Genomic DNA, 24,034 nt, shown 5'->3' with positions numbered 1-24,034 from the left:
AGGTATGATGAGAAAAATATTTTAACACAGCAAACATAGTTTTCAGGCCTTAGTTGATTTCTGAAAAAAATTATGTTAGTGTCTGATACATAAAAACCATCCAAATGGGGAGTCTGCCCTTCGTTGTAAAGCACCTGCCATGTTAGGAGCCAAAGAACAGGACTGCTTTTCCAAAAGATTTGTTTCCATTGTCTAAAACTTACATATTTTGACCCTAAAAGTTGTGTGATCAAGTATTTTTACAGGAAAATTTTCTGTTCTTTTCTTTCTGGGAAAGCTTGAAACAATGATCACTTCAATAACTTCTCCTAAAAGTAACTATAAGAAGTCATATTCCTGTCGACATTAGCGGCTTCCTGATAGTTATCTGCATACTTTTGGAATTGCAGTGTACTTTTCAAACACTTTTGAACATTCATATATAGTGTAACTTATCAAATACTTAACAGAGGCAGGGGTGCCCGGGTGTCTCAGTTGGTTAAGCATCAGACTTTGGCACAGGTCATGATCTCCCTTTTCATGAGTATGAGCCCAGCATTGGGTTCTGTGCTGACAGCTCAGAGCCTGGAGCCTGCTTTGGATTCTGTGTCTCCCTCACTCTCTGCTCCTCCCCTGTTCACTCTCTTATTCTCTTATTCTCTCTCTCAAATAAATGAAAACATTACAAATATTTAAGAGAGATAATAAAGCTACAAAGTCTCCTTTTGTCTGGCGTATTTTTTGTGGCAATTTACACATTTAGAAAGTATGCATTTGCCATGAGGCATTAATTCATTTATGTACCATCCATCCATATATCTATTTATAGCATGAACATTTCTCAAACTCTAGGCATGAACTTAGCAGAAGTTTTTCATCCACTTAGGCTAGATAAACTTGGAATTAATTGTTTCAGAATTGATTTGAAAATAAAGTAACCACTGATTTGAAAATGAAAAGAAAGAGAGAGAAGAAAGAAAGAAAGAAAGAAAGAAAGGGAGGGAGGGAGGGAGGGAGGGAGAAATCCTATCCAGAATTAATTTCTAGTCTTTGGGAAACAAGAGAGGGATAGAGGATGAATCCTTCATTTGAGGGATGTTAAAATGAGGCCCAGACTGTACAGTGTAGAATGCAGTTCTGCTGTTACCCAGTGTAACACTTTCAACTGATTGTTACTTGGAGCCTGCTATTTCTAAGGTAGGAAAATCACCCACAGTAAACAATGAGCCATAGGAATCATATGCATTTCAAATAACACAAGAAACGTATACACCAAAGAAGAGAATATCCTCAAACAGTGAACATATGCTACTTGCTGTGTTCAGGACCAGGAAAAAGAAAATCCAACCAATGATTTTGTGCTGACTGGGATTTGTGTGTGTGTGTGTGTGTGTGTGTGTTTCATTTTTAATTATTGCTTTGGGCCAAGGCCAAATGTATAATTTTCCCAATAGAGTTGCTCCCATTGTCTAAAACTTGGATATATTTTGCGTTTGATCACATGTTTTTATAGGAAAGTTTTTTGTGTTTTCCCCCCTTGAAAAACTTGAAACAATAACCACCTTCCCTGGAAATCGGCAGTATTTCCTATCCTTAGTCACTATTCTTATTTTGAAAACCATCTCTCAGTAATTGACCATATCTCAAAAAGTGATACTAAATAAATTTCAGCTCCCAGACTTCCTTGTATTTTTTTAATGTTGATCTATTTTTGAGAGGGAGAGAGCGAGAGACAGAGTATAAGCAGGGGAGGGGCAGAGAGAGAGATAGACACAGAATCTGAAGCAGGCCCCAGACTCTGAGCTGTTAGCACAGAGCCAGACAGGGGCCTCAAACCCACAAACTGGGAGATCATGACCTGAGCTAAAGTCCGATACTTAACAAACTGAGCCACCCAGGTGCCCTTGGTTCCCAGACTTCTTAGTTTGAGCTCTCTAATGAAATTTTGTGGAAAAAACAAAGCTTTTCTTCTAAGATTGAAAGAAACATATATTTTTGTAAATAAGCATTTAAAAATGATTTTTAAAAATTCCTTTGTTTTCTCCAATTCTCTGCCTGAATTGTTTCTTCTGAAACAATTTTGATTATTTTTCACAACAAATCCTAAAATAGTCAAACTTTGATAATTCCCATTAATTTAGGTATTCAAATTTATTTTCATCTTTTAATTTTATCTAAATCTGTCTCTGTATATGTATAATATATATGCTATATATATGTATATATTTGCATACATTTTTCATACATTTTTTTAACCTTTATTTATTCTTAGAGAGAGAGAGAGACAGAGTGTGAGTGGGGGAGGGGCATAGAAAGAGGGAGACACAGAATCTGAAGCAGGCTCCAGACTCTGAGCTGTCAGCACAGTCCCAACGCGGGGCTAGAACTCGGACTGCGCAATCATGACCTGAGCCAAAGTCAGTCAGTTAACCAACTAAGCCACCCAGGCGCCCCCATTTAGCTTTTGAATCAAGGGAGTAAAGCAATTATGCTTTGTATGTGTAATTAAAGAAACTAATATGAAACAGTGTGAAAGGCTTGTACCAGTTGGCTATGTCAGTTCCATGTTGAAAACCATCATATGATAAAGTATCAAATTAACTGAGGTAAACTCTTTCATACTTTATACTTCATTCCCTTTTCCCACATGCTGAATGACAGTCTGATCCAAATCCAGTTTCAGATACGTGAGTCATGGCTCAGAGCAGATATGGAGATGTGCCAGTTTATCCCTACCATCCATCCATTCATCCATCCATCCATCCATCCATCCATCCATCCATCCATCCTTCCACCCACCTTGCCAAGAAGCCTTACTGAGAGTCTACTATGTATTAGTCACCAAGATAGTGCTAAGGGTGCACAACACTGTGAAGGAAGTCCTTGTCTGCAAAACCTGAAGAAACAAGAAGGTTTGAAAACCACTCAAGAATTTCAAACAAAATTTGTGCAGTCTTTGGAGAAAGCAGATCAAAATGTACCCTAGTTGCACAATGGACCTAAACTCCTTCTACCATTCATTCAATGTGCTCCTTCCCCCAAATAATGCCTTTCATCAGGAAATGTTTATGGAGTGTCCAGACAAAAGGCGACATGGCATTAATCTTTCCTCTAAACACAAAATTTTCCACAAGCTTTTCTGGGACTGTGTAAGTTGATTATGTATACATTGAAAGCTGTCTTTCTCTCCCTACCCCCTCAAAAAAACGGAAAAATTTTCATTTGGCCAAAGACTATGATCACCTAGGAGAACTCTCTATTATGTCTTCTCATTCCAGACACATTTTGTATTGTTACTAGCTTCATCTTACATGAATTCCCAAGTAATTTTAGTATATTTCTGCTTCATAAAGGCTTGGGTTTCACTAAGAATGAGAATGTTGGAGTCATCGAAATGATTGAATACATTAACATTAAAAAGATTTCTTTTCTTGTCTGTGGCACTTTTTAACAGTCACTTCCTATTACTGGGATCAAGGGATTCGAACTGGAGGCAGCATAAAATGTAATCAGGTACCCTGGCTCTGAAGCCTGACTGCCTTGGTTCAATTCTGGTCATTCTATAACTATTTGTGTGATGTCAGGGATAAGTCATTAAATTTCTAAATACTTCAGTTTCTCCATCTATAAAGTGGGAATATTAATAGTGCCCAAATTTCATAAGGTGGTTTTAAGACATTAATTTAGATAGTTCATAAAAAGCTATTATATAGGCTGACTTCAGTGTTAGCATTACTGTTATTTTCATCTTGGACAAAACATTTATGGAGTGAGAGATTTAGAACTTGATTTGTTACATTTGGGGATGCTGTAAATTGTCATGAATATATATTACTAATCCTATCCTACTAGTGAAATGACTCAAGCAAAGGAAGACCAAGTGACTGATTTGATTATCTTCACTAAATTAATATGGAATCAAAACCCAGCAAACCATCTCCAAAGCTTTCTTCCTTGGGTTTCTCTCAAGGGGATATTTTTACAAACCTTGGCACTTATACCAATGATACATGGATAGACTCTTCAAAATGAGTTCAAAGTGCTTCACCCAACCTTGGTGTTCACAGGATCATTAATCAAGATTTACCAAGTACCTATAGGATATGTGGGATAACTGCCTGGCTTTAATGTGTTTTCTAAGCTTCACAGATAGAAAAACAAAATCACAAGACTTGTTACCTCCAAAGCCACAGGAGGGGTCAATATTACAAGGAAGTACTGATTCCTCCCACTACACTCCTAGTGCCCAATATCACCTTATATTTCTATTTAGCAAAGTGTTTAAAGACTTTTACGTCTTCATCTCACCTGTTTTCCTTTATCTCCTAAAGGTTATATAGCAGATTCATATAGTTCTAGGGATAAAGTAAGCAGTGAACTTTATTACAATGCAGGGCTAAGATTTGTTCATAAGAGAGCATAATGATAAATTCCACTTATTTACTGAAGCGGTAAGTTGGAGTATAGGATATGCAGATAGCATATACCTTTCATAAGAGTTACATATTTTATTAAATGAAATGGTGACCATGTTTTGATTCCTTGTAGTAAAAATAACCTTTATTACTACTACCAACATACAAAACGTTTTCAATTAATCTGTCTTCTAATTTTTAAAAAATGTTTATTTATTTTGAGAGAGAGGGAAAAGAGTGGGGTGGGGGGTGGGGGCGGCCGGAGAGGCAGAGAGAGAGGGAGAAACCCAAGCAGGCTTGGCACTGTTAGCACAGAGACCAATGCAGGGCTCTGTCCCACGAACTGTGAGATCATGACCTGAGCTGAAATTAAGAGTCAGACACTTAGCCAACTGAGCCACACAAGCATCCTGCCTCTGTCTTCTAATCTTAATTTAAGAGGTTTTAAAGGAAAATTTTCTTTATAAACCTATCATGTTCATTGGTATAGTAAGATACACGTCCTTAACTTCTGTAATTTGGAAAGTCATGTTTCTCCCAACTCATGTTCCCGATAAAGAAGAGAGTTTCATCAATATGAAATAGCCAGATGGATTTTAACAGAAATGGTTGCAAGTCTATATGGTTGTTCAAATTTTCCCAATTTCTTTTTAATGATAAGCGTTTGGAGAATCTCTTTTTGCTAACCACTTTCAACAAACATATCAAAACAATCTACCATACTACCCACAATTTTAAAAGCTACAGATTTACCCCTATTCATTATGCATGTCTCCTTTTATGATTCAATCTCCCATAGTAAGAGCTTGGACACTTTGTGAAAAAGCTAAGAGACTCCAAGAGTCAGATGTTTTAGTTTGATAATCATTCCGAAAATTCATGCTCCATTAAACTAGATCCAACAAAGAATCCTCAGCCCACACAACTTATAGACAAGGCAACATGTCTCCTACAAAATATTCTCTAAGCATATAGCTTCCTAAAAAAATGTTCATCAATATGTGAAAAATATTATTTATTTATTTTTAAACCCTAATCATACAACTCAAGAAAAAGTCTTTCTGATCAATTTCTAGCTAATTGAGCAGACAGAAAGACCTAGATTTTGGTCTTGACTCAGGTATTAGCTTAAGGAAAGTGAGGCACCTTTCTTAACTCTTGTGGATCTTAATTCCATTCTTTGTGAAATGAGAATATGTGAGAGGACATCAAGTTTGCCTCAAAAACATAATTTTGTATATCTTACCTTGTGATAGTGGTATTTGTAAGCTCTATGGCATTTACAAGGACTCTCACAGCCAACAGTTTCATTTGATCTTCAAAACTGATTTTCAGAAATAGGTGGAGTTATCTCTACTTATTTTTACCAGCAAGTGTGCTGCATTTGATATCCAGAAGGATTCACTAGAGACAGCAGCATCTAAATCACTATCCAGAAAGATTCAGTTTCCAGGAGTCAGAACGAATACTCTATAAAAAAATTTCCTGAACCTGTCAAAGCCTCACCTAAGAGAAAAATCTTTAAAAACAAAGAAAAAATGTCATGTGTGCTTCTGCTGATGTAGTCCCCAGTTGAGAGACATCATGTTGTTTCTAGGTTGAAAATTAAGTTTAGTTGCCACTTGATAAATACTTTTTAAGTGACAATGAGTTTCCTGGAAATATTTGAAATTTTAAAACAGCACCAAGACTTAGGTAAATTTGGGTTCTTGGTTTTTAGTTTTGGAGCTCATCCTTGCAAAATATTTTTATATAAGTTGGAAATTAACCAGTAAAGTAGTTTACAAAGAGAAGAAAAAGGAGACTTTTATTACTGAAAAGAAATATTCTAAATCCAGAGTGGAATTCTGAGTATCTTTGATATCTCATCAGCTCCTTTACTATAGGAAGACAAAAAAATTCTCAAAAATATGCCTAACACCTTACAGTTAATAAAATACAACACAGATATGAAATTATTGCATCTTTGCAAACAATCCTGTAAGGTAAAAAAAGGTTTTCCGAACCAAGTTCCCAATTGTTCCTCATCTCAGAGGTCAAAGGATTTCCTGACTAATTAAGATCCACAGGTTATCTAAAGACTCTTTTTAGCTATTATATCTAAACTCTTTCTTCATCAAAACCATTTTGAGAGGTGAGACACAGAAAAATGACACTGTGTGTGTATTTGTTTTCTTTCCTTCTCTCTCCCTGCACTTTACCCACACCCCTTCTGGAAGTGTAAAGAATATAGTCAAAGAATCGGGATCACAGCAATGAAGGAGGGGAAGCAAGATGCCTTGATAATCTAATCAGGTAATTACCAGTTGGCTGTGCAATGTCATAAATAATTAAGTCCATATTTGAAACAGAGCATACTGTAAAAACTTGATTTCGCAACATTTTATCAGTCTGAGTTTTAATCCATAACAACAGCTTGTATGGCCATTATAATCCATATTTAAGAATCGGACACTATGCAAAGTGTAATAATACATGCTTTTGTCTTGATGTAGATATATGCTATTCTTTCTATTGACATTTAGTAATTCACATATAGTATAAGGGAAAATAGTCAAGCAGATTTCGTCGCTAACCAGAATAGGTCCCTTTCTGCCAAAAAAAAAAAAAAAGAGTTTGCTACAGATTCGATATCAGGATATTCTACTTATAACATTTTGTATTCTAATCTTTTGGGATATGTGCTTTTTCACTATGCATGGCCCCAAAGGCTTTCATTGTGCTAAGTCATTTTCCTTAAAGTTTTTTTTATTTTCTCAATTTGGAACACTGCCATTAAATATGTTTGGAAGTTGAACTAATCTGAATTTCTCCTTCAAAGAAGAGGAAAACTACATGCCTTCCATTAGTTCATTGACCCCCTGACCTTTGCAAAAAACCATGAATTATTCAATATATATCTAATGAAAAGTAATTTCCATGTGTAGTTAGAATATAGCAATTTTGTAATGGGTATAATTTTGAACAGAAATGAAACAATCTCTAAGCATGACAATGGTCAATAATCAAGAAGAAAGTATTCTAATGCCAACTGTCATTAAACATACAAAAAATCCCTCAATTCATTAATAACTTACAAAGTCACAGCTATAGCCCTCAAAATCAAATTAACCTTTTCTGTCTCAAAAGAATTCAAAGGTCTTAAATATGAGTGTTCAAAGTTATGTGACACCAGACACCACTGTTAGTCTCTGATTCGATGTTGGTTCTTCAATCAATAAAAACCCAAGACAACATTCCTGTCTTTCACCCCAGCCTCTCAGCCGCAAGCTTAAAGAATTTGAAAAACAAACCTCTCATTCACTTTTCTATCCACAGATTTTTCTATCCATACGATTTATAAATGAGTGTCTCCAACAGCAACTGAGGAAGTGGGCTTGTGATACACTCATACACGTTTTAAAGTTGACACATCAATCAAAGTTTATGAATATGGTGGCCTTTTACTTAAACAGAAAGCCAAATAAGAAAGGGAAAGAGACTTTCATTACTTTTCAACCCTAAACTTCCTATGACTAAGACCACTTTTTATTGCAATGGAGAAATATAGCTGGCAAGCTATGGTTATTTAGAGTAAAATCCAAGCACAATCATGTGAGCTTTATGCACATTTCATCTTTAACGGAGATCATAAAGTAGCAAAAAGGGGGGACAAAAGGGAAAAGATCCTGGTACTATTTAATCCTTAAAAAAGACCTAAAATGATACAAAACTACTACAGCGTTTCTGCTTCTCAGGTATTACATTTTTCATAAAAAGCTAGTATAAAGAAAATATCAATCTCTTAAATTAAGTATTTCACAAATGGATTAAACTGTAAGTTTAAAATTACTTGTGTTAGCAACTCAAATGCCACCTTCAATACCTGTGAGAAGGCATTTTCTGAAGCACAATCATGTACGAAAACTGCCACGTTAATTCCAGGCTGTCCTGATGCAATGAGTAAACCAAAACGTGGAGCTTACCTTATTATAAACAAATGGCAAATTGCAGGCACTTTTCGGCTTGCAGGTGTCTAGCATAGTTGATTAGAAATAGACCAAACATCTTTCATTCCAGTGAGAGAACTGCATATTCAGACTTGGCTTTCTTTCCTGAATCCTTGTAGGAGAGGCTGTTCACCTCCAAGGGCTGGTAACAGCCTCTTCACAGACAGCACTTGCTGCTCTCAACTGCAGCCACTTAGAATGAAAGAGGAACCCGTGATGCTTAAATACTGTTGCCTCACATTCACAGGATATGACTCAACTCCCTCTCAAACCAGTAAGGGTAGAGTTTCCCCCTCACAAAACTGTTAGATTACGTAACAATCATCACATGTGGGGTCCCAAACTGTTTACAAACTAAAATGTAAACCTTTCCTCCCACCCCCAAACACCCCCTCCCTCACCAGGTCAAACAAACGTGCATTTTTTTAAGTGATTAATTTCTTCCCTGTGGCACAAGCCACGAACGGAAATGAGAACAATATGGCACAAAGAAAACTATTCTGCTTGCTCTCAGCAGTGAATTAATGTAATGTTATTAAATGTGTGTGAACTTGCTACCATTGCCCTGACAGAGATGTGAGAGAGGCACGTGAAAGTCACTAACATTCCTCTCAGTTCAAAAACAATGTGTAGAAGAAAACTCTGTTTTAACGTGCAAGAAGTGGCAGTTCTGTACAACACAACAGAATCTCCTTCACGAAGCAGAGAATGGAAATAGATCTTTGTGGTTTGCTCTCGCTCATTCCCACAGAAATCCTGTCCCACGCTGTCATTACCTTGTGCCGTTTGCTCTGCCTACCTCTCCAGCTCAGAGCCCTCCTTTATCTGTTTTGTGAGCATTTCTAAAGGAACATGACTAATGACACAACTCCTTTAGTAAATGTGGCAATTTTCTGTGCTTTCTCTACCACCCACTACCTCTTAACTCTGAGCTTTATTAAGCTTGATCACACATTGAATTATTATATTTATACACCTCAGTCAATGAATATTACACACTTATATCCTTGGAGAGAAATCTACTACATAAATTCAGTTGCCACTGGCATGACCAAGGATGAAACGATGAAAAAGCACATGGCATTTATAGCAAATTAAAACCACCTAGACCAGGACTGTTCAAAAGACACATAAGTAAACTGCATATATAATTTTACAGTCTTAGTGGTCACATTAAAAACGTAAAGAGAAATACATAAAATTAATTTTAACAATGCTTACTCTAACATATCTAAAATATTTCAATTTCAACATGTACTCAACATACAAATTATTATATATTTTATAATTTTTATACTAATCTTGGAGATCTGGTGTGCATTTTACATTTATAGCGGATTTTGATTCAAAGTCGCCACAACTGAGTGCTCAATAGCCACAAATGGGTGGAGGCTACTACATCTGACAGCACAGACCTAGAGTTTGGGGTTCATTCTTCATTCCCAGCTTGCAGTTCAAATATTCTCTCTTCAGAGAGGTCTTCCCTTACCGCCTCACCAGACATGACCTTCCCCAATTACTTTCCTTATCAGGATCCTTTTTATTTCCTTCATAGTGCGTCACAGCCTGGGAACTTCTCCTTTACTCATTCATTTACTTATTTATAGTCTGCGGCCCCTAACAATAATGTAAGAAACTTGAGGGCAGAGATCTTGTAGTCAAGATTTTATCCTCAGCCTCTGGCATGGTGCTGAGCACAGAGTGGAATTTGATAAACACTGTTAAATATAAATAAATAAATAAATAAATAAATAAATAAATAAATAAATAAATAGAGTTTAGGCTATAGTTTGGCAAATAATAGAATATTTCAAAAGGTGTTCTAAGACAAGGTATTTATCATAGAAAAGATATGACCTACCATATCACTGAACTTTTAGCAAATACATTGGGTAACATTTTCCTGAATTGCAAAAATTACTTCTTTTTCATAATGTTAATGATCCTCAATCAATAACATACTTTATTTTCATATACAATAGTAAATATCAAAACATACTTGTTTCATTATTCCAGCAAAAATTTGGAAAGATGCTTACAAGAAAGCTTTGGTCCTAATGACTTAAGTCTGGATATCATTAGGATGTCTATTCACTTCCTACTCACAAAAACATAAAATATTATCTATAAGACATTTGCAGGAGAAATTGATATATTTGACTGACTGCTATATGTGCCTCCTCCTGGTATCATCCTTCTGATTTTTATTTAGCAAATCACCCATCCATCCCTTCTTCTTAGTCCGTATTTGGGTCATGCTGACCTGGCCCCAGAAGTGGGCATGTGATGCAGGCCTGATTAACCCGTGTATACTGTCTACATAGCTACAGTGATCAGTTCAGGGATGATCACATAACCCAAGCTGGTTCACTGAGATCCAATATTCTATTTTTTGCTTAGAATGTGAAAGAGTTTAAGTTTATAGAACGTAAGCCTAGAATTGCTGACAGACATATGTGCTACCACATGAGGTGAGGTTGTTTAAAAACTGAAGCCAATCAAGAAAAAAAAGGCAAAAATGTAAAAGGCAGACTCCTGATGCTACTGTAGTTCCGACATCTGGCCATGCATTAAGTCACATCTGCCTTCTGCTGCTACAATGGATACACTAGAATATTCACTGCAGAATTGTTTGTAATAGCGAAAAAATGCAAATGTTGCATTGGGCCATGAAGAGCAGAAGGTTAAGTAAACAATGGGTTCACCATACTAAGGAATAGTATGAAGCTGTTAAACATAACTAGGTTCTCTACATGCGCCACCATGCAAAACTCCCTAAAAGGTATTAAATGGAAAGGACGTGTTGCAAAAATAAACATTATCCCAGTTATGGGTACATGAATTTTTACATGCAAATTCATAGAAAAGAACCTGGATGGACTGCACACCAATTGTGGCTAAGACATTATATCTGGGAAGAGGGTTTGAAATAGGGGATGATGGGGGACAAAGACAGATCTGATCATTTTGCTCAGCGTATTACCTATTTCATAAATCTTGCTCAGTGTATTACCTATTTCATAAATTCACAAAAATAAATTCATGTATTCTTGAGGTAATTTGAAAAGAACATGTTATTTTTTGAAAATAAAATGTTACTTTTTTTGAGAGAGAGAGCATGAGCAGGGGAGGGGCAGAGGGAGAGAGAGAATTCCAAGCAGGCTCCACACCCAGCACAGACCCAATGTAGGCCTCGATCTCACAACTGTGAGACCATGACCTGACCCGAAATCCAAAGTTGGATTTTTAATTGACTAAGCCATCCAGGTGTCCCAAGAACATGGTATTTTTAAAAATAAGATCATAATTTGATATTTTTATGTGTATTTTACTATATTACTTGCAGTCTAAGTGGACTACTCTTCTTTATTCTTATTTTTAAAACAGTGTAACAAAAATAAAGTGCTCTTCTCTGCCCCACTCTCTCCATTCTTTACCAGCCCAAACTTATGTGTCCTCTCATTTTTCAGTCTGGCTAAAGGATATGCTAAGATAGAGACAAAGGCAGGACAGAAGATACAGGAACAGACACTAAACTACATTAGAACCTCCAATGTACCTTCTAACATTGGCCAAGGGCTTTGATTTTTTTTTTCTCTTAGTCTTTTCCAAAGCTCTTTTATTGACCTCATAAAAATACAGCTTGGATCTATTCAACAGTCAACATATCAACAGCCAAATGTTTATAATCATACGTCCTATATTAATTTAGTTTGTCTTAAATCTGAGTAAATAAACTTGCTCATTATCAGCTCACTGAAAAAAACTCTGGTCTCTGAATTTGGTATAATTGCTTTTCTAATTAACATAAAACCTAAACCTTTTTTTTTCCCAGCTTGCTCTAGTCCTAAAAAAATCTTCACATGATCTTAGTTATGTTCATACCACCCCATGATTTTATATTCCCCCTAAATTTCCACAGTTCTCTCTCCTTAAAAATTATACAGCTAAAGATGCTTTGAGTCTGAGGCGGGAGTCAGGGCCCTGTTGATTTTTAGGATAGCCAACCAGAACTGGAACATACACGGTGCTGACAAACGGATGAGTTTGCCAAGCAGTGAGTATTGCTCTATTTTATTCTCCCAATCATTCTAATAACGTAAACCTCTTACAGAGCCTACTGAACTTTCTCCTTCCATTCTCCTTGCTTCCACTTAAAATCTTAAGGCACCAAATTGACTTGAGATTTCCTGGAAGAAATACTACTTTACAGATAGAATTGAAGCCACCACGTTCCCCTGCCTATCCTGTTACCTCCCTTTCTCTTCAAAGGTAAACACTCTCCAGGGTTATCTTGATCATTCCCATACATCTTTTTAGTCTTTCATTATATATATGTTTATCCGTAAATAAGATAGTGATTTGCATGTTTTAAGCTTTGCAAAATTATATAATAGATCCTTTACTTTTGTGTGTGTGTGCTTAATATTCTCTCCTTGGGATTTACATGTAGTTCTACATAGTTCATTCTTTTTAACTGCTGTGTGTCATTCCAATTCAGGTATCCATTCTCCTGTTGATGGACACAGGTTGTTTTTAATTTATTGCTATTATTAAACTATTCTAATTCTTGTATATGGGCAAGAATTTCTTTAAAGATGAATACCTAGAAATGGAATTAATAGGATCACAGGATGTGATCCTGTCTTGACATGGTGATGCCCTGTCTTGACTAAATATTGCCAAACCACATCTCAACATAATTAGATTAATTTATAATTCAACCGGTGGTGTATTTGAATTTTTGTTACACTAGATTCTTGTAAATAATCCCTACAGTATTGATATTCCAGACTGATATTTTTGGCATGTGACTGATATAGAATCTTGATGTTTAATTTGGGTTTCCCTAATTATTCCTGAGCTGAGCATCTTATTATTATTGGTCTTTTTCCTATCAGGTTGTTTGCTTTCCCTTATTAAATTTTGGTAGGTCTTTATATACTGCAGTTCTACTCCTTTGTCAATTATATGAATTATAGATATCACCCTTCAGTGTGTGGTTTATCACTATTTATAATGTCTTTTGCTATTTATTATTATTATTATTTAATGTTTATTTTGAGAGAGAGAGAGAGTACTAGCAGGGGAGACAGGAAGAGAGAGAGAGAGAGAGAGAGAGAGAGAGAGAGAGAGAGAGAATCTTAAGCAGGATCCATGCCCAGCATGTATCCCACAACTGTGAGATCATGACCTGAACCAAAATCAAGAGTCAGACACTTAAGCAACTAATCCACCCAGGTGCCCCTGCTATTTATTACTTTTAGACTTAGGATTTGATTTTAATTTAAAACTTTACTTTTTTCAATTATTTATCCCTATTTCTTGAGTCAGAAGTATGGTGAATATTATGTGTTCCTCAGTTATTACTTCTGAAGCATTCCTAGCAATAACATCATATTGCATATCAAAAGGGGAACCTAGAAGAACTCCTACTTCTAATGAGCACCTCAGTTCACCATTTATAGGACATCTGCTGTTGGCCTTATTGTGTTAGAAAGTATAAATAAGAGCAGTCCACACAACTGAGAAATACACAGTCTAATTGAGGGGAAAAAAACTTATAAGTATGATGATGATGAAGTAAATATGTGCCATTAACTATGGTAATTCATTATTTAATAGTTTTTTTTTTTTTTTTATGTGAGAGAGAGAGAACACAAGTGGGGGTGGCAGATTCTTCAAGAGAAAGATTCTTAAGTAGGCTCCCTGCTGAGCCTTAAAGTGGGGCTCGATCCCATGACTCTGGGATCATGACCTGAACTGAAATCAAGAGTCAGATGCTCAACTGACTGAGCCAGGCAGGTGCCCCTATTTAATAGTAGTTTAAATAAGATGAAGTGAATGTTATTGTAAGAGATACATACAAGGTGATATGGAAGCAGAGAGAAGAGAATATGTTATCATCTTGTATCTCAAAGATGTTTCAAGATATAAAGTGGTCAAGGGGTGCCTCGGTGACTCAGTCGGTTAAGCGTCCTACTTCAGCTCAGGTCATGATCTCAATGTTAGTGAGTTCGAGCCCCACATTGGGCTCTGTGCTGACAGCTCAGAGCCTGGAGCCTGCTTTGGATTCTGTCCCTCCCTCTCTCTCTGCCCCTCCCCTGCTTGAGCTCTGTCTCTCTCTCTCTCTCAAAAATAAATAAAGATAAAAAAAAAAAGATATACAGTGGTCATATTTGAAGTAGTAGGACCTAAGAGATATAGCAAGACCTAGAACTGTTATTCCTATTTTCCCAAACAGATCACTCATAAATAAATCCTAATTTATTTAGAATATTAATAGGAATTAAGGGCTGAGTTACTCATGAAAAAAAAAAATGCTTCCTTGGGAAACAACTTCGTCTTTACAATCAGTGATCCAATCACATAATGACATTTACTTCATTCATGAGAGATAAAGTTAAAAAAAAAAAAGCTGAGAGATCTTAGGAATCATAAGAAATGGCATGTCTGCCTGTGTCAGATTATTAATAATTTATAACACTGCAGTTAAAAATAAGCTCTTGTTCTAAAAGAAATCCATTGGTGAACACATTTTGTTTCGGCATCCAAATGTGTCTTTGTAAGTACAGATGTTCACATTGTGTTTCTCGTGGTGGAGATAATATCTATCGCCTTACAAAAAAGTACAGAAGATGAGAGTGCTTAATATTCGTCACCCAGGAGGAAGAAGAGACTATCGAGCTAGAAACAGAGAAGGGCAGCCAGCAGCACCGCGTATCTCCCGAGGATGGATGAAGGGTGTCCCACTTCCCTGAAGCTATGAGCTTTATACTCCAGTCTTCACATCAGTGTGAACCTCCAGGGCTTACAAACTAAAATGTGTTTTCAATACTTGGGGGTGACAGTGAAAGGAATCTGGAAGTGAAAACATAAGACTGCTGTCTGAGAATTAAATGTGAAAGTAAAAATACAGTAAGTCAGAGCATAGCTAAATGAAGGCAGCCTTCACTAGTCAAAATGATGCAAATTCATGCCCAGAGGCATGCATAGTACTGAGTAAAGGTTTTCCAGCCTCATCTAAGGGAGACAGTCTCTGCTTGGCTTTAGAGGCCTGATCTGTTGTGGGAAAATCTCAGGAAGGCCAGACCTTCTTCAGGAGAGGCTACACCTCTGGATGGTGATGTGAATATTCCTGATTTTTAAACCTTACCCTCTATACTGTATAAGAGACAAACAAAAGCTTTGGAAGGCCAGATGGACCCACTGTACAGGCAGCCTTGGACCCTCAGGCATGGCAATAAACTGACTGACCATACAACCTCTACTAATAGAAAAGCAGTCCAGACAAGAAAATAGGTATGAAGCAGTCTCCGAAGTAAGCACAGACAATGGCTGTTCAGACACTGGGAGATGGTGCTCCGGGCTGGTGACCTGTCCCTTGCTGCTGTGGATCCGCCTCTCTAATTCCGTCAAACCCTAATCCAAAAATAAACTGACCTTCTGATTCCTTGCTCACCAAGCTGCTTTCTGGTTAGAATTTGGTATCCCGTCTGCGTGTCTTCATGCAGAAACTTGAGGGACTTGAGAGGGAGCTCAGGAGCTGTGTCCTCATCACAGATTAATAAATTGACAGCCCGGTCAGAGATGTGGCCCCTACAGGCACAAATAGGCTGGGTTGGAGTATGAACCGCCAGGCCCAGGACTTTCACTTCTCCTTGTAAATGGGAACATTGGCATTCTGATCCTGTACGTTAGTCGTATGTGCGTCATTAATATGAGCCCAGCCCTGGGGGACAGATGGGCTCTGGAAGTGCTGACGAGTGTGGTTTCTAGACCCACAAGGCTTTGGGCCAGACCATGGGTAGTGGCCAACTCCCTGACACAAGTCCACCTGCAAAGCCTCTTAGGACCTTAGGTAATTTATCTTGCAGCCTCACTTCCCCTGCCTTCTGCCCCCGTGGCATGTCTTTTAAAGGATCCTTACCTGGTTCTCAGGAGATCCAGAGGTGACCTAGAAGTGTGAAGAGGATTAAGGATAAAACCCAATGAACACCAAGGGACAGAAAGTTCATGGAAATCAAAATATATACTTGCAACCATTGGTGCTACGAAGCAGACATTGTGCTATGAGCTTGCCAGACACCATCCCATGAAATCCTGAGAAACTGGAGCAGGTGCTACTTTTGGCAATTATTCTATTTTACAAAGGAGGAAAGTGAGGCTTAATGAGATTAAGTAACAACCACACTTACACAGCTAACAGGTAGTGGATATGGGGTTAGAACCCGTACCTTCAAACACTACACTATGTGGTTTGTATACTTTACTACACATTTTAAAAAACACCAAACATGCATTTTGCACTAATATGCTAGGCACTGCTCTAACTACTTTACCAATATTAGTTAACTTCTTCCTCATAATAAACTTATGGATTGGGCACTAAACATCCCTATTCTGATAAGGAAAGTGAGGCAGAGAGAAGTTACAATTATACAGCTGGCAGGGGGCATAGCCAGGATTCAAACCCAGGCACTCTGGCTCCAGAGACCATGCTCCGTATCTGTGCTACTCGCCAGATTCCTCAGGAAGAACTGATGAAGATTCCAATCTTAAATATTCATTTTAGTGCGATTGTAAGTAGTTTTTCAGGAGGATGCATAGAAACACAGGGCAAAGACATCTCTTATGTCCTATCATGTTTCTTCATATGACAGGCCAGGGTGCAAGAACTCCTAGGATATATATACACAAAGAGGGTAACAAATTTAATTCTGCAGCTTTTTTTCTCTCACTACTATAGGAGGAATAAAATGACACTTTTTTATTTCTGCACTTATAAATCTTGCAAGGTAAAGATTGAAATACTTTTGTGAAATCTAAGATGAAGCAAATATTCCAGAGTTTAATTTAAGGGACATTTTCTCTTAGAAACCGAGCAAGTTTAGTATCAGAATAAAAGTTCTTTGAGCATAAAGAAATTGATGTGGTTATCTCCTACTTTACTTTTTTTTTTTAACCTGATATTTATAATGTGTATTTTTTTTGAGCAGCAGGCAAAGTTTATTAGAGTTTATTAGAGTATAAGATTAGAAAGGAAGAATATTGGGGCGTCTGGGTGGCTCGGTCGGTTAAGCGTCCGACTTCGGCTCAGGTCATGATCTCACGGTCCGTGAGTTTGAGCCCCGCGTCGGGCTCTGTGCTGACGGCTCAGAGCCTGGAGCCTGGTTCAGATTATGTGTCTCCCTCTCTCTCTGCCCCTCCCCTGTTCGCGCTCTGTCTCTCTCTGTCTCAGAAATAGACGTTAAAAAAAATTAAAAAAAAAAAAAAAGAAAGGAAGAATATTAGGAAAGCTCTCTTTACAGAGAGGGGGCATTCAAAAGTGAATGCCCCTATAATGTGTATTTTTGTTTAAAAAAAAAAACCTACATATTCTGTAAAACAAAAAACTCAAAATACTATAGAAGAGTATTCTGCACAGTTTAAAAGCTCCCATCCCTGCTTCTCTGCTACCCAAAGCTGACTACTCCTAGTTTTGTTATTTCTTCATTTTGTAAGAATGTATGATCATATACAGGCACATGCTTTTTACAACCACAAAAAGGAATTTACTTCCCACATTATTCTCCAACATTCTTCTCTCTGATCATAGCTTCTCTTTTCATGTCAAGATACGCACGTTTATACATATGTTTATTTGCTTATTTTACCATCGTCTGCTTATTCTTTTTACCATTATATTACCATTTTAATAATTTTATTTATATTTAATTAAAGAATAGCCAAAATATAAAAATTGGTTTCAGGTGTACAACACAGTGATTTGCTAATTCTATACATTTAGTCAGTGCTTCCCATGATGAGTGTAATCACCATCTGCCATCACAATGCTATTACCATATTGTTGACTATATTCCCCACTCTATACTCATCATCCCCGAGACTTATTTATTTTATAACTGGAAGTCTGTACCTCTTAATCACTTTTGCTTATTTTGCCCATCCCCCACTCTCTCCTTTCTGGTAACCACCAGTTTATTGTCTGTATCTATGAGTCTGTTATTATTGTGTGTTTGCTTATTTGTTTGTATTTGAGATCAACATATAAGTGAAATCACGTAGTGGTTGTCTTTCTCTGTCTGCCTTACTTCACTTAGTATAATAACCATCTAAGTCCATCCATGTTGTCACAAATGGTGAGATTTCAGTCTTTTTTATGGCTGGGTAATATTTCCTTGTATATATGTATACCACATCTTATTTATCCATTCATCTATCAATGGACACTTAGGTTGCTTCCATATCTTGGATATTATAAATAATGCTGCAATAAACATAGGAGTGTATAAATCTTTTTGAATTAGTGTTTTTGTTTTCTTCAGGTAAATACCCAGAAGTAGAATCATTGTATCATATAATATTTCCATTTTTATCTTTCTGACTAATCTACATACTATTTTTATAGTAATTTCATCAATTTATATTCCCACCAACAGAGCATGAGGGCTCCCTTTTCTCCACATCCTCGCCAACACTTATTATTTCTAGATACCGCTTACTTTATTTTATTTTATTTTTTTTTCAACGTTTATTTATTTTTGGGACAGAGAGAGACAGAGCATGAACGGGGGAGGAGCAGAGAGAGAGGGAGACACAGAATCGGAAACAGGCTCCAGGCTCTGAGCCATCAGCCCAGAGCCCGATGCGGGGCTCGAACTCACGGACCGCGAGATCGTGACCTGGCTGAAGTGGGACGCTTAACCGACTGCGCCACCCAGGCGCCCCATAGATACCGCTTACTTTAAACCAAACTTTCCATTCAACTTAAAATGGAACTTTCAGATCTATAAATTATAGACTTTTATTAAGAATAATACTTTGGAATTGATTTGGTAAAAATAACACCTTCTGACTCATACTGTAAATGTGAGGGGACTTTCTATTTAAATAATGAGAAAAGGCTTTCATTGCTTCCTATACCAACTAAACAGTCCAATTAAAAAAAAATTTAACATTTATTTATTTTTTGAGAGAGAGAGAGAGACAGCGTGAGCGGGAGAAGAGCAGAGAAAGAGGAAGTCACAGATTCCAAAGCAGCCTCCAGGCTCTGAGCTGTCAGCACAGAGTCCGATGCAGGCCTTGAACTCATGAACCGCGAGATCATGACCTGAACCAAAGTCAGACATTTAACTGACTAAGCCACCCAGGTGCTCATAAAAAATCCAATTTAGACCTTTGCAGCCAGGGTCTAAAAAAGCTAACTGCATCCTGAATTTGTAAAGTCTCTTTAAGTCCTGTATCTGTTTTGTTCCCCTGCAAATCTGTGCTGTTTGATTTAGTTCATAAACTCTTTCCAGGGACTACCATCTTGGAAGATAGAGCATGCTACTCAACCAACTCATAAACTGTCTCTGAACAAAAAGGAAAAAATAATACTTTCCTTCTTTCAGCCATCTATTCTCCCAAACAACCCAACCTTCTTTGCTTACTACAATTTATATAATCTGGTAATCAGAACATACCACACTGCCCTAACAATACCTCTGCCTAGGGTTATACCTTATGAAATTCTCAACACATCCCAAACTGAAACTGGGCTTGTTTAAAATTATATTTATCACTGCCACTCTACTCTATACTTCCTGCTCCTTTGCACCTTCCCTACCATAAACCTACTCCCTTTAGTGCCTCCTTCCTTATGTCCTTTGAAGACTGGGTTAAAAGTAAAACAAAACAAAAAGAACTTATTTCTTATTCTCAGCCTCTCCAAAGAGCAAACAATTCTCAACTTGAGAAATCTCTTTAGGGCAAAGAATAATCCAGAGTTAAATTATAAAATCCTTCATTAAGAGATAAGACTCTAAGGCAGTGTCTCCTAGAACTTTTTAGATACACAAAGGCCAAGAATCTTAAGAGTAGGCTTTATAATTTCTCTCCATTAAACAATTGGGCTTCTATATATCAAAAGAATGTTATCTCTAGGTATCTCATAGGGATCCTAAAGTAGAGATCTGTGGACTTATAGGAGTCTTTGACAGAGACAGAGTGAGTGGGGAGGGGAAGAAAGAGAGGGAGGGAGAGAATCCCAAGCATGAACCATGAGATCATGATCTGAGCCCAAACCAAGACTTGGATGCTTAACCAACTAAGCCATCCAGGTGCCCCAGAGCTGTTTTTTTCTTAGTGGAATAGTATCAAGGGTGACTCAGAAGTTAAAACCAAGAGCCTACAGGGTGAAACCAACAGCCAGAAAGGACAGTTCTCAGCAGTAGGACTACCCCCTTTTGAAGAAACTGGCAGCATGAGCCTGCACGGATGGTCCAGTCATTGCTATGTGCTTTCCCTCTATTTTAAATGGGTGTGTATAGCAGTTTACCTATGTATGTCCTGTCATTGAAAGTTGGGTTTGTGGGGGGTAGGGTATGTGGGGAGATCTTGGTTAAAAGGTCCAGAGTTTCAGTTATACAAGATGAATAAATTCTGAGGATCTAATGTATAGCGTGATGACTACAGTTAATAGTAGGTTGTATACCTGAAATTTGCTAATATATCCTAAGTGTTCTCACCACACACACAAAGTATTATTACTATGTGAGGTGATAGCAATGTTAATTGGGCTGGTTGTGGTAATTATTTCACAATGTATGCCTATATCAAAGCACTATATTCTACACCATGAATACACACACACACACACACACACACATATATAAAACATATTGGTCAATTACACCTCAATAAAACTTGGGAAATAAATCTTTCCCATTCCACATGCTATTCGTGCAATGCAACTGACATTCCTCCCATCAAAAGATAATGGGAGGTTCCTTCTCTTTGAACAAAACTAGGACTATAGAAGATATTATGCTATGTGACTTCTGAAGATAGGACATAAAATCTGGCTCACAGTCTGTCTAGTTCTCTGGAGGGCTTGCTGTTAGGATCCAGCCACCATATCAGAAGCCCAAGCAGCCCATGGAGAGGATCACATGGAGAAAAACTAGGCCTATTGCCTGAGTTGAGCTCCTTGCTGATGGGCAGCACCAACTTTCTAGGTGTCTGAATAAACCATCTTGTACATGGATCTTCTAGTCCTCAACTGGGTGTTGGTGCAGGGAGCAGAAACAATCTGATCTTGTCAAGCCTTGCCCAAATTGCATATTGATGAACAATATAAATGACCAATGCTGTCTTAAGCAACTAAGTGTGGGACGGTGTGTTATGCAGCAATATATAACCGAAGTACCTTCTTACTGCTTTCCTTGCATGATGTCTTCTATTTCTCTTCATTCCCCATGAATTTTCTAGAAGATAAAGCTGATCAAGTTATGTCTGAGACTTTTGTTTTTGGTTTTGGGTTTTTTTGGCCATTAGGAGCTCTGCCACTAAACTATAATCACTCTGAGGTCATGAATGATTTCTTAACTTTATAATAGCATTAAACACTTACTGAATAAATCAATTACCAAAATATTTTGTTCCTGTAACTTAAATAGGATCTACAAAGGAGTCTTGACTCATAACATATACATTTTGTGAAACTGAATTACCAAATTAACAATACTGCTGATTCCCCTTTAATGAACATAAGGGGGAAAATTTAAAGAATTAATTCACTTTCAAATGTTGAAATAATTTCTACTTATAAATTGAGAGACATCCTTGATGAAAACATCCAATGACTAAGAAAATACAGTATGAGAAATTGACACATATTTCTTTATAAGCAAATGATAAACTGTTTTGCCTAAACCTTAATAATCTGATTTTGATAAATACATAATTCTGCTTTATCACATAAAAGTACCAAATTATGAGCAATCCTTAATATTCCAAGTATGATATTTCTTAATACCATTTCTGGGAATTTCTAAATTTTCTGTTAACATAATATACCATATATTTTCTTCTGTATATTCTTTTATTCCTTCTGTAGTGCACAACCACTCCCAAATTTACTCTGTAACAAATTCTTGGTATTTGCATTTTTTTCTTTTTCTTTTTTTTTAAATTTTTTAATGTTTTTATTTATTTTTGAGACATAGAGAGACAGAGTATGAGCAGGGGAGGGGCAGAGAGAGAGGGAGACACAGAATCCGAAGGAGGCTCCAGGCTCTGAGCTGTCAGCACAGAGCCCAATGAGGGGCTCGAATCCACGGATTGTGAGATCATGACCTGAGCCGAAGTCGGACGCCCAACCAACTGAGCCACCCAGGAGCCCCGTTCTTTTCTTTTTCTTTTTGCTTCTTAGTGATTACTTCTTCCCAAGGAAGACTATTTTTTATTATTTATGTTAGATTTTAATAAAACCCACTTCTTCCAAGAAGTTTAAGGTGCTTGGCATACAGAGGATTTTTTTGTGTTTCGTTTGTTTGTTTTAATGAACACCCTCCAAACCTTGCAATAGCAAAGAAGAACAACAGCAAAGTTAGGAGGAAAAGATCACAGTTCAGGGGACAGAGCAGCAAGGTCAGAAATGAATAGAAGTTGGTTTACTTGTAGAGTAGTTGAGATCTCAGGGAACTCTGAAAATAGTAGGTCAAAACCATGGTCAACTTTATAGCATGACCCTTGGGAAAAGAAGGTGCCCCGATATTTCATTTTTAAAGTTAACTGCAGGATCCCTAGTTCCAGGCTGCCCTATTTCTGCCAGTCTCTTACATTTGTGTCAAGACAACTGATTAGAAATTAAGTAGTAGTCCCTGCTCTACATTATGCTGGATTTGGACAAAACTAAAGGTAGAAGCCATCTGAAGTCAATGACTTTCTCTATATTTAAACTCACTGAAGAAATTAATTGATATATGACTTGGGGACATGACAGTGAATTTGAAATAAAAGGAGGCACAGGGGGCAGTGAAGAGACTTTTGTGGGTTCCTTGTAACAAGACCTCTAAGAGGAAGGCTGGCATGCCACATCTGTGAAAGTGAGACCTCAGACACTTTTGAATAGGGACTAAGAGTTAGAACTAAGCTGATTTAAAGACAGTGAAGGAGTGTGGTATTTATCACACACTGATTGTGTGTGGGCAAAGACTCATGCAAAAGTGCCACCTCTTCCACAGAACAAAATCAGAAAGGCATACTCAGTGTAACATCTGTGTCACACAAGACTGCTGACAATATTTCCATTGTGGAGATTGTGACTTCTTAAGAGAAATTTTCAATAGGGAACAACGACAACAAAAGCAAAAAAGCAAAGTATTTCAACAGCTTCTTAAAAGAGTATTAATGACCACATGAGAACTGGTGGGCAAAACACCAAATAACGTTTTCATTCTCTGGCAGACAAAAATGAAATTCTTAATTGCGTGTTCAGTTTAATACAGTTATGCACTTGCACAAAAAAATCAACCTCTTACAACCAATATAGCTTGTGGAATTGTGAAAATAATTAGGTCCAAACTATGGTCAATTTTATAGCACGACCCTTGGGAAAATGAAGGAAAAGGAAGACAGAATACATGTTAATCCAGGGGTGGAGTGGAAAGCACAGAAAAGGGAAAAGCAAGGAGTTATCTTAAAATCTGCTTGAGAAAATGGGTCTCCTTAAAAGACTTTCCATAAATGGAAGAAGCTTTAATTCTTGCAGTATGCTAAAGCACAAAAGCTTTTAGCGCCTTACAGAGCTACAGAAGATAAATGGAAGAACTTCAGGAAAAAAACTAAATACCATGAAAGTCCTGAAATCTCTTTTCTTATAAA

General features: G+C 37.2%; 1 protein-coding gene across 11 annotated transcripts in view; it reads right to left on the bottom strand.

Annotated features, from left to right (window-relative positions):
- Positions 1-24,034, bottom strand: part of MCTP1 (multiple C2 and transmembrane domain containing 1) — a 534,454-nt gene that overhangs the window by 338,095 nt on the left and 172,325 nt on the right. The window contains exon 1 of one of the 11 annotated variants that reach the window (XM_040448458.1): positions 8,360-8,572. The exons of the other annotated variants lie outside the window; for them this stretch is intronic. Coding sequence (XP_040304392.1) covers positions 8,360-8,416 — 57 coding nt within the window. The 5' untranslated portion in view covers positions 8,417-8,572. Of the gene's footprint in view, positions 1-8,359; positions 8,573-24,034 lie in introns of those variants that run through there. 11 annotated transcript variants of the gene reach the window in all.

The sequence above is a fragment of the Herpailurus yagouaroundi genome, unplaced genomic scaffold (genome assembly GCF_014898765.1).
Source record: "Herpailurus yagouaroundi ecotype Mexico unplaced genomic scaffold, PumYag 29, whole genome shotgun sequence".
Classification (NCBI taxonomy): domain Eukaryota; kingdom Metazoa; phylum Chordata; class Mammalia; order Carnivora; family Felidae; genus Herpailurus; species Herpailurus yagouaroundi.
This window is presented reverse-complemented; position numbering and strand designations above follow the sequence as displayed.